This window comes from Phlebotomus papatasi, chromosome 2 (assembly GCF_024763615.1).
Source record: "Phlebotomus papatasi isolate M1 chromosome 2, Ppap_2.1, whole genome shotgun sequence".
Lineage (NCBI taxonomy): Eukaryota > Metazoa > Arthropoda > Insecta > Diptera > Psychodidae > Phlebotomus > Phlebotomus papatasi.
This window is the reverse complement of record NC_077223.1, coordinates 91,333,606-91,347,099: the sequence shown is the minus strand read 5'-3', so window position 1 is coordinate 91,347,099 and position 13,494 is coordinate 91,333,606. Positions and strand designations below refer to the sequence as shown.

Here is a 13,494-nt window from a genome sequence, read left to right as displayed (position 1 = left end):
AATTATTCAACAACACTTCAGATATACAACAAATATTTTAACTAATCTCAAAATCACTAGTATGCAAATTGGGGATAATTTAAAACGCATTCCATGACTTATTGGATATGTTCTTCACCAATAGCAACATATTAGTTAATATAGAATGTATTTAGTTATATATTTAGAATTGCTCATTTTACTGAGAAAAGCAGCAGGGTTCGTGAAAAGTGAGAAGGATAAAAATTTAGATTGACATATTGACATATCATGATTTCATGTCTTTTGAATATTTAATTATTTTTTATAATGATTTTCTTTCTGGGAACAAAAATCACCAATTTCTGCAGTCAAAGCCTGAAAATTTTCACACCATTTACAGCATGTCGCCTTCGTAAGTGATTTTCAATGGAATATTGTGATGGCATCTCCAGACAGTATAAATAGATTTCATTATTTATTATCCAGAACGTCAATAGATAAAAGTAGACGTCATAATTTATTGAGAGATGCCTCGCAGACTAAATGGAATACCGAGGAGAATGCTAAGTAAGTTAGTACAGAGTTGTCAAGAGTGCGTTAGTTTTTCTCACTGTTCGATGCATCGATCAGTGGTATAGGAAAATATGTAATAATATATGGATAATTTATGTAGGGTATGATAGTATCTGCACATTTATGGCTTTTAAATGAATACAACAATTTAATTAAAAATTAACATTCTTAAGTCAGCAAATTAGCATTTAGGTCAGTCAAAATATATTTTAGCAAATAAATTAAAATATTCTAATTAGTTCAAATTAAAATAAGAAACTTTAAATATATTTGAAAATTTTTAGAAAATTTATCAGATATTTTGAAGGGATGGGACATTCTAACCCATTAAAGAAAATTCTCTTAAGAGGGTTTCCTGAATTGAAGGCGAAAAAATAGCCGATTTTTTTTTTGGACAATTAAACGACCAATCTTCTTGAAAATGTTGATATATTTTTCTAAAGTATTTGTTTTTATAGATAAATAAATTTAAATTTAGCAGGATAATAACACTATGAGAAAAAAAGAGGGTGCGATTAACATTTTTTCCTCAGAACTTTAACACTTTTTAGGTATAAAAATATATCAACATTTTTAAAGTTAATTTTACACCTTTTCAAGGGTAAAATTAACATGAAAAGTGTAACTTTAATCCCTAATAGCCCTAAAAAGGGTAATATTTACACCTATTTTGGATCAATACTGCAGGATAAAATTAACATTTCCGGAATGTTATTTTAACTTTTTCGAATATCTTTCAGTGAAGGTAAAGTGCCCTCAAGTCGACCGGTAGAGTTATTCATTCAATTTATTTATATTTGCACTAATATTTGGCGTTTGATTTAACATTAATAGGTCAATTATTCCATAAATAAATACGAATCAGTGACAATTTTATAGAAATTCACCATTAAAACATTCAAATATTGACCATCGGTCGAGTCGAGGAACCGGTCGACTCAAGGGCACTTTACCTTAAGTAGTTCAACGGAGCTCTGTGTCATTGCAGCCCTGAAAAAAATGAAAATTTTAATTATCAAAAGGCTATTTCATATTTAAACTAAGAAAACCCAGAAGAATGTCGGTTCGACAGAATGTAGCAGGAAATAGACGGAGACACTGAACCTTTCCTGATTTTCACAATTTTATTCTCTACGACGTTTCGAGGATGGATGTCCTCTTCATCAGGTATCGAATATGACAGGGAAAATCATGTACAGGTAAGAGTTGTTACACTGCACTTGAACTTGAACTAGATCAAGTTGTGATCAAAGTTCAAGTGCAGTGTAACAACTCCCACCTGTACGTGATTTTCCCTGCCATATTCGATACCTGATGAAGAGGACATCCATCCTCAAAACGTCGTAGAGAATAAAATTGTGAAAATCAAGAAAGTTTCAGTGTCTCCGTCTATTTCCTGCTAAGAAAACCCGACAAAAATCGTGAAATCGGAACTTCTTCAAAACTTTTAAATCAAAAATGCAATTTCGGCAGAAAATTTTGACTGTAACTGTAATTGTTTCCATTATTTCAGTTCAACTAGAATAATTTCAACTAGAATAGAATTTAATTCTGAAGAGAATAACCCTTTAATAATTTTATTATGTCAATAATTCTTCCTTATTTTTTTCTGTTCATTTTAAAATATTTTACAAAAGGTTAAATGGAGAAAACGCCCTTCAAAGTTTTCGGTGTACAACCGATCTATGTTCGCAAACGTGCTCCGCTCTCCTTTGCTTTCGACTTTGTATCTGTGAAAATACTTTGAATAGGCTTTTGAAATTTTTCATGTATATTTTTAGATAAATTTTGCTTTTCAATTTAACTTATAAAAATTAAGATTTGCTTGAAGTTTATGAGTCGAAAGAGAGCATAGGGGAAAGTACTCTCCCTTCGAAAGTTCATGCCTGCGAATAATATGAATTTTCTTTTATTTTTTCCTAAAAGACTTACACATTTTTAATAATTATTAGTTATTTTATTATGAATTTTTAATAATTACATAATAATTACGTGGAAGTCTCTTCGGAAAAATAAAGGATAATTCACATTATTTGAAGGCATAAACGTTCGAAGAGAGAGTACTTTCCCCTACTTCTTAACTGATTGCAGTAAGTTTGGATTCTGGCAACACTCTGACCTCGTTTTCGTTCCGTTTATAACCTGTTTATGAACCGAAACACGAAAAGAAGATCAACGAATCGATTCATCAAACCAATTGTAGACGTAAATTGTAATCAACTTACGCAATAGGGAAATGTTGGCATGGTTCGCACAGAGTGAACCTTCAAACAACGCAAATTTTCTCTTTTGTTTACAAAGAGCTAGTTCGTCTTTTCTTAGCCATAAGATAGATAATTATTAAGCTCATGAAACAAGATGAGAAATGGTAAGTTAGCTCTTTGCAAACAATGAGAAAATTCACATCGTTTGAAGGTTCACTCTGTGCGAACCTTGCCCACATTCCCCTAGATTGTGACGAAAATTCGGAAAATCAGATCATTAAAAAAATTCCCTACGAGTTGGACCACTACTGCAGAAATTTATTTAGCTAAAAAATTATTAAAAATCGCTTTTATGGTAGAGAGAAGTGGGGGCGCTTTTGAGTTGGGGTAGCTTTAAAATAGGACTTTTTCTCCTATTTTTAAAAGAAACGGGATTTTACCATGATGTAATTTAAAATACATTTTGATAAGCCTCAATTTCTTTTAAAAATAAGAGAAAAAATCCAATTTTAAAGGTACCCTAATTCAAAAGTGTCCCACTTCACCCTATTGTATCAAATTTTTTCTTACCCTTCGACCTCTATTTAAAATTGATGTAATGGTGATCTGATAGTTATTTAAATATGTATCTGTTCGTAAGAATTTTTATAAGCAAAAATTATAAACAAAAACTTGTGAATAATATTACAAATTAATATAAACTTAAGTACTGATTATATTAAGAAAATTTTCATATTCCTTATGCTTTTTTTTAAAACGTTTTATATATTCAAAAACGGAATTGTGTTTAGCTCATTAGGTATTTTTAGCAAGTAAACAAGATGTTTGGGATTTTGCGACATCCATGCAACGTTAAATGCTTAATTCAACGAACATCCAACCAATATCATCTAGACAATTCTTTCTTGTAATTAACATTACCACCTCCTTGAATTTCTTCAGTGGATTTTCTCAATCATTCATGTTATTTCTAATGGCTTTGGATCCACCAACAAAACATTATTTGTGGCAATCTCTGGAGTATCATGCAATTATGCTTCAACTGATATCCTCCTCAGCTCAATGAATGATCATTTAGAAGGGAAATAATGCAACTAATTTGCGCAAATAACATCATGTGGGTGGAATATGTTGGCGAAGACAGCATTTTCTTGTATATTTCATTTCACTTCTCATCTTACCATGCTTCTTCTATACCAACATGAAGGCAATTTTGTGCGATTTCACAATTTTCACATCTGTGGAAAGGAAGCACTTTTGTGTCTTTCCTCGAAAGACTCTCTAGCCTCTCCAGCTCAATCTTTGTCGTTTCTCTAATTCTCTGACAGTTCCAAAAACAAAATTAAAAATGCCAAGAATATTCCAGTGATTTACGCACTGGTTGGTAATAAAAAGAAAAGAATATTTTATGAACTGAAATCGATATCGACTCATCGATATTTTATTCATTCAACTCGAAAAATCAGCGTTAATTATCACTTCACCCTCACATGGTAGAAAAAAAAATCCAGTTGGATGCCAAAAAAAAATTACCATAAGAAGAATTTTTGTGAATGGACTTTGTGATTGTCCAACTCTTTCGCACTGATGAGACAAACAGATGAGGAAGATAAAATATTTGTAAAAATTTCTGTCTAAACATAGAGAAAGAGTTTTTTGAAGAAAAATTGGCGATTACATTTGCATAATGGAAAAATTTAGTTTCTGTCTCAAATATTCCATCATCTTGAAATTAAATGCTAAGACAGTTTTTTTTGGCACGCACTTACAAATATTTAGCAAACCAGATGAAAATTAAAATATTTTTCACATTTGAGGCCACAAAAGGTTAAGAAATATGGTTTTAGGAGCAAAGTATTAACTGTCTTCTAGAAAAGAGATTTCTGCTTCAGCTAGAGGCTAATTGTGGAAACTGATTGACATGAAATATAGTCTTCATTTAATACGCACAATAGGAGAGGCTGGGGAAATTTCAGGCGTGCATGTCCTTAAAAAAAATTATAAAATTTTTGATAAATTTAACTAAACTGAGATTAGCTGTAATTAGATTGCTTGCAGTATATAAATGTTTGGCAAAGGAGTATTACAGAAACTTCAACTGTTTGAAAGTGCCCTACCTACCCCTATTTTTATTTCCCATAATAATCCAACCTTTTCAACATTTCTGACGAATACTAGAAGAGTTACAAACTTAGGATTCACATCAGTTTTGCATTATTTTTCGAAATTTCAAAAGTATTTAGGGGAAATCGCCCTACCTTCGGACGAATCAAGCTTCGGACAATTCAATTTTGTCTCTATGTTCCTAATGGATTTCACCCATAGCATTTTTCTGTAAATTTGAGTTATTGGACTAGCTATTAAAATATAATATTATAATGGGCCAAATTCATTTATAACACAGTGAAAAATATAAATTGTGCGAAGCTTAAATCGTCCGAAAGTAGCGCGCTTTCCCCTAAATAACGCATGGCAAAGTATCCCAGACTTTGCGAAGTATACTCGAACTGGTGACTTAGATGCTCATTAAAAATACTTTCGCATCATTTACCGCTTACGCTTCTCCACCGATTTGAACCAATTTATAAATAATTCAAAAGATCCCACAAATGTAGATTAAAGAATAAAAAATTGATTTTCGGACAAGTAGTTGCTGGTTTTAAACCGTTGATTATCGGTTCAGAACTCACCTATAAATCACTCAAAATATTGTCCAATATACCTCAAGAGTAATATTATATGTGGGAATGAATTTGGAATTTGGAATGATTTCACTGGGAACGTAGTACCCGATCAGTAGAACAAATAACATTATAGAGTTCTGTTCAAGGGAGGAGACGTGATGAAGTTGCATAGTACTGAATTAAACCATTTATTAAATTAAAAGGAGAGTTTTCCCTCGATATCCCCCTTTCCCAAATCCTACATTATATAATTAAATTTCAGATAAAAATTACTTAACAGTTCATAACCGATTGGAACCAATTCAGGCTCGTCAAGAATACCAAGAACTTTTCAACGATTATAAACAGGTCAATAAATCTGTTGAGAAATGTGCTCTAAAGAGTCCTTTTAAACATTGGCCTTGAAAAACCGTTATTAGGAAGGATTCAACGGTGTTTTCAAATAAGAACGAAATGTGAAGTCCGCCTGGATAATCTCTAAAATGTGTACCCAAAAATGAACAAATAGCACGATACGTTTTCGAGCAATCCCCAAAAAACATGGCTTTTGGGGAAGGAAATGTATGAGGGAAAATGAGGAGAATGATAATGGCCCAAAAGCCGACTTTTGGAGGAATCCTACGAAAGTCCCAATAAGCCTCCTATCTATAAGGGCCGTGACAGACTTGAGGATTAGCCGAGAGACGACTTAGCGTAATTGTATTCGAAATAATGGTTGAAACTCATTTCTATCATTTTCCACTAAGCCGTCTCTCGGCTTAAGTCGTAAGTGTGTCTAGGGCATAACCGTTTGAGCTCAGGGCGTGGTAACATCCCGATGGACGGACGGACGGATGTTTTAGACGAAAATTGCCTGAAACATGGGGATATGTGGAGAAAAATGGTTACCGGGGAGTGTTTATGTGGAAATTTCAGGTTGCGAGAAAATCGAGGGATTTACTGCTCTCTTTGTTGAGTTAGAGCAAGTTTGATTATTTACATAAAAATATTAAGTTTCAAAATTATCGTTTCAAAACGTTCAAAATCATCAATTTGTTCTGATTTGTTTTCAAAACTTTGTCATTTGTTCGAACTCAAAGAGAGAGCAGTATATTTTTGCCAAGGATCTTCCGAAGGAGATGGCAACTTTCTGGGGAAATTAAAGACTGCAAACGTATGATTAAAAAATATCAATTATTATTATTTATTTATACATCTTCCTGAAGTGGCGGAGGATCGACAAGCGTGGGCTGCCAAATTGAATGTCATGGGCCCGCGATCCTAATAGGGATAAGCGGTTGCAAATGAATGAATGAATTACATATTTATTTTGACATACCGGGCTATTTTTTGCCATTTTGTACATTGTTCAGTTAATAAATTTTTATTTAGATTACAATGTGTGTGAGAAATACAGTAGAGTCTTTTAAATTCGAACGCTCGGGGGGTATTTTTGACATTTCTCACCTCCCAAATTCGAACGATTTTATGTCATTTTATGTCAAATTTCGATAACGAAATTTATGTCAGATTAAATTGTACTTTGAATGAAATTCCCGTACTTTCTCACAAGTCTTAGTGGTAACATACTTTCTTTTCATTTTATACGATCATAATGTATGTAAACATTCAGGAAGAAGCACATAAATATGATTTTCATTCATCCAGAATACGAATTTTTTAACATAACCCCACAATTAACGTTTTGAATCCAAGCGTCGTCGTTCGAATTTGAGAGATTCAGATTTAAGAGACTCTACTGTATGTCGCTTCAGACGCTTCAATCATTTGCACAGTTGCAGGACTCGAACCCACAACTGTGACAGTCGAGCCAGGGGTCACACCGCCCAAGAGCCGAACGCTCTTACCAATTGCACCACGGATCCCTTTATATTAAAAAATAGATTTAAAAGAATTATTCACGTATTTAGCCCAGGTCGAATAGTTTATTAGTGCATATTATAAGGTCACGGAGAAGTACAGGCCGGAGAAATCAGGAAGACGTTCTTTGAGGAGCCATCAAAAGGCCCTAGAGAGATTATCTAAGGCACGTAACTCTGGAAAGTTGTATCTCCTCAGTCAATAAGGTGAGCTTTAACAAGGAACAATATGATAGTACAAAGAGGAAATTATTGCAGCATTATCTCTCTAATATCAGACGGTTCTTGAATGAACTCGGTTTGCATCAATTGTACCCCAGTCATATCTTTTACTCGCAAGATTTATAACCTAAGCTGTAAATCGCGTGTAATCCATGATCTATGATAGTTAAAACCGCAGTAATATGAAATCCATTCGTTTTTAATTCTCTCCGGCCTGGTGTCCAAACGGTAAGAGATATCGGCTTCCGGTCTTCGACGACCCCCCTCATAAATCAATATTCCATCTCCTTTATCCTAATAAATCCAGTATTTTCCAAGTCAGTAATTTGGTTAGGTAGTGAAATAACAATATCCCAGGTTGAAGTCCTTATTTGAATGTTTGGTGAATTTTTGGGCATTTCCAACGCATAAATATTCAGATATTATAAATTTTACTATCATGGATTCTTTCCTTTTGTTTTGAGTCGTGTGGTGAATAAATTGATGGACATAATTAAATAATTCGTATTAAAGCAACGTGAATTCTTCTGAATGGTTAAAATTTGAATTTTTTGGCTCTTTGCTGAAAAAGAAGCACACACTGTTAGCATTCACAAGAAATTCCCAAATTTTACTCAACATCCGATCCATTTAAATAAATATCTAACAGTGTATTGAAGGGTTTCTGATACTTTAGTTAGAATGATTGCATTAAATAAACATTTTGTGAACGTGACACCTTTTTTCTCGCATTTCCTCTCAAAAATTACTTTTCGATTGGTCCATCTCGAGAAATATTTGCGATTAAAGGTAGGGAGAAAACCATAAATTCTACCACTAATTTAGAGATTTCACAATCAACTTCCACTTTGGACACGAGTTTCAACGTGATCAAGAGTCAATTTAATTTCAATATTTTCTAAATTAATCTAACAGCTTTATGAGCTTCTTAATATCCATCTACATTTCTTTTCTTTTTTTTTCTTCTACTAAATGTATATAATTTTGCGTCTGGCCATTTATGCATCTCCAAAAGAAAGATGATTTTGTGAAAAGTTTCGTATCAAACAGATGAAAAATTCTATAAAGTGAAAAAAAGCGCAAAAGAAGATGGAATATAGAAGAGCAAGGAAGATGCCGGTGAACTGTTTTTGCGTTGGCGGCATAGAAATTCATTATTTATGCTAATTGATTAATAACCAACAAGTCACACACGTTTTCGTGTCTCCTTCTACTTTATTTTTGGTCGGTTGTTATATTAATCCACCACAAGCTCCAGATTAATCAGACACTTTTTTGGACGATAACACTGTAAACACATAATTTCCAATGAAGCACACACAGCATCCATCTCAAAATGGAATATTAAAATATGCAAAGTGCTGCCTTTGGTATAATTTAAACATATTATTATACTTTTCTCTTCCTCACAACCATCCACATCTTCTCTCCATTCATGTCTTTTTCTCCTTTCCCCAAAAGAAAAATAAATAAATGAAAAAAAAAGAACCTAAAACTTCCTCTTGATCCAACTTTTCCAATAGAATTTGTAAAAGAAAAACATTATTTACTATTCAAATGACTATATAACTAATCCAGATTATAGATAACTAAAACGTGATTTGTTCAGACGATTTTTACGATTTTTACTGATATTAAGAGAATTTAAGAAAACATTTTTCTCTCCTACTTGAAATAATAAATTCTCTAGCAAAATCACCTGATAGTAAAAAAGTATAAATTTTCTCAGCTGAATTATTTCCAATTTCAATCTTGAAATTTATAGTGTTTTATCTATTGTGAGAGAGTGGGAAATTTTAGTGATTTTTAATCAAAAAGTCATGCATCAAAGTGTGAAAATTAAATACAAGAGATTATTGAAATTAGATTAGGAAAGAAAGTCCAAATATCTTTGGCAGAAACTTCTTTTAATTTATTGATTTGTAAATTGAGAAGATGGAATTTAACTAACTGAACTAACCCCATTGTGATGATAAATTCTACAAGCATAAAATCAGAAAAGCAACTTTGAAAGTTGACTTTAAGTTATATTTTTGTGGTTATCTATAGCGTTTAATCTAAAACTATTCAAAATACAGTGTGTAAATTTGTCTTTAAATCAATTTTGATTGCCTAGGAGTCTATTGGTCTTATTTAATAAGGGGATTGTTCTAATTGGATTTGATTCAACCAAAATAAAGATTATGTCGTAACCGAATATTTGAAATTTAATTTTCTCCTATAAGTTCTAAAAAATTACAATCTTTTCATTACAGAAAATAACAAAAAACGGTTACGTTTAATTTTTTAATGGTTATGCCTGTGGATTAAAAATAATATAAACATTAATGGTAAGTATTCTGATAAAAGATAATTTAAAAAAAACAATTTTCCAGTAGGGGAAATCTTTATTGCAGCTTCGTACAGACAATGAAGTCCAAGTTTCAAGGTTTTTTACCGAATGCCACACAAACCGAATCTATTTATATCACTATGTCAAAAAATCTCTTACTTACTAGGTTTGTAATCCCACCTCATAAAATTCCTGGAAATCATTGAATTTTCTTCTACAAGAAAATGAAAATTCATGGAAATTTTTACAACGGTTTGTTCAGCTACGTACAAAATTTGTCCACCTACGTATATCTCATATTAACATAAACACTAAATCCGAATACAAAAATTATCACATCAGTATTTAGGCCGAACATTCATTTACTTGTTTAAACTGTTGCAAGAAGGTATCATGCGATTTACCATTATCTCATTATCATTATCTCATTTAGTAAAATAGAAAAAAAATTAAATTTTATGAAGCTGCAACATTACGAAACTACAAAGGTTTCCCTTAAAGGTAAAAAATATGTTTGGTCGGTCTATAAGGAAATTGGAACTGTTAATGGAACAATAACTTTAACTAGCGAAACATTCAATTTTGGTCTGTGAAATCAAAGGACAAAAAGTAGAAAAATACGGGAATTGGTCTAACCCTTCGACAGAGTTGAGACTAGGCCTATTTTGTAGAAATTTGTATGATTTAAAAATTACCAAAACGACCAAGACCAAAGCCAAAAGAACTGTCAGTCCTTGGGAATTACAGATCTCCTTCCGAAGATTCATTTGACATTTTATTTCTCGGAAATGGCTTAACGAATCTTAATGAAATTCTAGTCAAAGTTAATGTGCGACATAAGTGTGTTCTATGTAACTTTTCTTTAAGTCCTCCCTTAGAAATTCCTCTTAGTCACCAACAACGTAAGAGAAAATCGTTAGGGGAGACTGAGGCAAAAATTTACAAATCGAAAAATTCAAAATTCAATATCTTCCAAGATAAAAAAGATAGCGGCTCAATTTTTTTTCTATTGATAGCCTATATATAGGCCTTACTCAATATCGTAAGATTCTTAGAATTCGAACAAAGAATTTAGAAAATAAAAAATATCGAAAGTTTTAGGCCTATTTTTGATATATTTTCCTAGCAGAAGATAAAAATTATTACCTACTTTATTTTCTAAAATTGATGCGCTGGTGAATATTTTCTAATTAATTTGGATTTTTTGTAATCGAATCCGCTATCCATTTTAAAATTTCACAAAAGTTCTTTTCTCCAGAAATCCTTTTATTAAAAATGGCCATTTGGGGTAAAAAGTAACAAAAAGTTTAGAGCAAAAAGTAACAAAAAAGCGAAGCAATTTCTGATGTCTCACGGCGAAAAGAAACGTCATTATATCATGTCTCGCCGCTTCTTGTTTGCATTGGTCAAACGATTTGCCGTCTTTTGTATATTTTTTTCTAAAATAGCTTGAAAAGCGATTTTCTCATTTTCTCACTTTTATCGCAGAGAAAACAATGTTTTACAAAGGTGTAGATGAATAAATTTTCTATGAAAATATGTCCTCTAGGTTCTTTTTCAAATTTACGGAAGCCTGTAAAGAAGCGAATCAAATTATGATAATACCCTATGTCTGGTACTATTTGCCCCAGCATTTTTGAGAATAGTCACAAAATTACCTTTTAGAAATTGGCTCGATAAACGTATTTCCTTACAAAATAGAGGAAAATTACTTTCACAAAGTTGTAGAGCGATAAATTTCCTATAAAACTGCGCGAATTAGAAATTTTGAAACGCTCGAGTAGCTTGTAAAAAAATAAAATATCCGTTTTGTGACTTTTTGCCCCAGTCTCCCCTAATGAGAAAAAGGAGTTTTGTAAGATAATTCAACCCATTCTTTCTTAAGCATAAGTTTTGTGCTTAATTCTTTTCTTTCATACTTTTGGGGATGGTCCCGGAACAAAAGTTGTTACCTTTGCTAATATCTAGTCGATGGTATGGGTCTCAATTGTGGCGAAAGGTTGGACCGTTTTGCACACTTTTGAACTCTTCTTCTGAGTGTGTCAACAATTTCAATTTATATTTAAATCCTTATCTTAAGTTATATTTATAAAAGGCTATTAAAGGAAATTAATTTTGTTTGTTGAAAAAAATAATTAATGTGCCTCAGGACATCTTTAATATCAAGAAAATTTCATGAAACCAAAATTCACATCTTCCTCTTAAACGTTTTGCAAAATCAAATTTCATTTGATGTTCAAGAGAAGAAGAAGCAGAAAAATGCGTAAGAGTAAAACAAACATATGCAATATGTTTAATAAAGAAAAGAACTTTGAAATTTTCCTGGTCTAAAAGTTTTACAGGAGCCATTACTGGTCATTTTCAATTTTCTGAAAACCATTTTTACTGAACTACTTCTCATTTGCAATGCAAGTCATATAATTTTTCTATAAAAAAAATTGCTGTTTCAGAGATTCTGTCACACAAACATTTATTTTGCTTAACATAAATTTAAGATTTTTAAAATGACCTGACTAGCGTCTTAATTTCGTTCAATTTTTAAATATATTGTTTTCCAATTTATTTATGTTTTTAAATTTAATGTAAATTACCTCAATTAAATCATCATCTTAATTCATAACAGTGTATAAGATGATCGAATATGCCGAATATTTTATTATCGATGGACAAGCAACGTATTTGACTACCTTTGCTCTGTAATAACATTTTAGTTAATTCATTAAATTTTATGTATCATTCTTATAAGTAATTTTCCTAGAATATAATTGCAATAAACAATTATAAAAATATCTATTTTAAATTTTGAACTTTGTACGTTTTTACTGTAATTATTTTAATGCTCCCTTTAAGTTTGCAAAGTGTTTTTTTTTTAATTATTGAAATTAAAGTCAGCTGACCCCCGTTGTTTTCTTAATCCTGAAAAATTTCCTCTGTGAAAAATGTCTCGCAGTCTCGATATTGAATCCCTTGAATCAATAATTGAGGGCAAATTGATATCAGTAATTGCAGATGAAGATACAATTGTGGGATTCCTACTTGGTGGAATTGGCGAGATCAATGAAAATGACGATCCCAATTTCATGGTCGTGGACAAGGAAACTTCCGTAAGCGAAATTGAGAAGTGCTTCAAAGAATTTCTTAAGCGCGAAGATATCGACATCATTCTAATCACTCAGAACCTCGCTGAGCTCATTCGACATGAAATTGATACTCACACTTCTTTGCTTCCGATTGTTCTGGAAATTCCCTCCAAGGATAATCCTTACGAGCCCACCAAGGACCCAATTCTCTGTAAGGCAAAGGAACTGTTCGGTTCAGATGATTTGGGAGATGTGGAAGACGAAGAAGATTTGGATACTATAGAATCCGCCAGCAGAGGCTAAACATTGCATTGTGCATTTTCATTTAAATATATTAACAATTACAAGGTAATTCTTGAATATTTAGATCTTTTTTCTATAAAGAGTTAAATAAAATATTTCTTAAATATTAGACAAATAATCATAACTCTAATACGACAATTACCGATGCGATGCAACCTTACAGATCTCGTCTATTATTCTGATATTTAAAATGAAAATGGTAAATTATTCTCCAAAAAATATTTTTAGTACATGGCTGTTCTTATGTACTTCTGCGATATCGACTTTTCTTATGTT

General features: G+C 31.9%; 1 protein-coding gene across 1 annotated transcript; it reads left to right on the top strand.

Annotated features, from left to right (window-relative positions):
- Positions 1 to 12,774: 12,774 nt before the first annotated feature.
- Positions 12,775 to 13,218, top strand: LOC129801072 (V-type proton ATPase subunit F 1-like). The gene has a single exon (XM_055845830.1). It carries the CDS (start codon positions 12,775 to 12,777, stop codon positions 13,216 to 13,218), a length of 444 nt encoding a protein of 147 aa, XP_055701805.1.
- Positions 13,219 to 13,494: the final 276 nt, after the last annotated feature.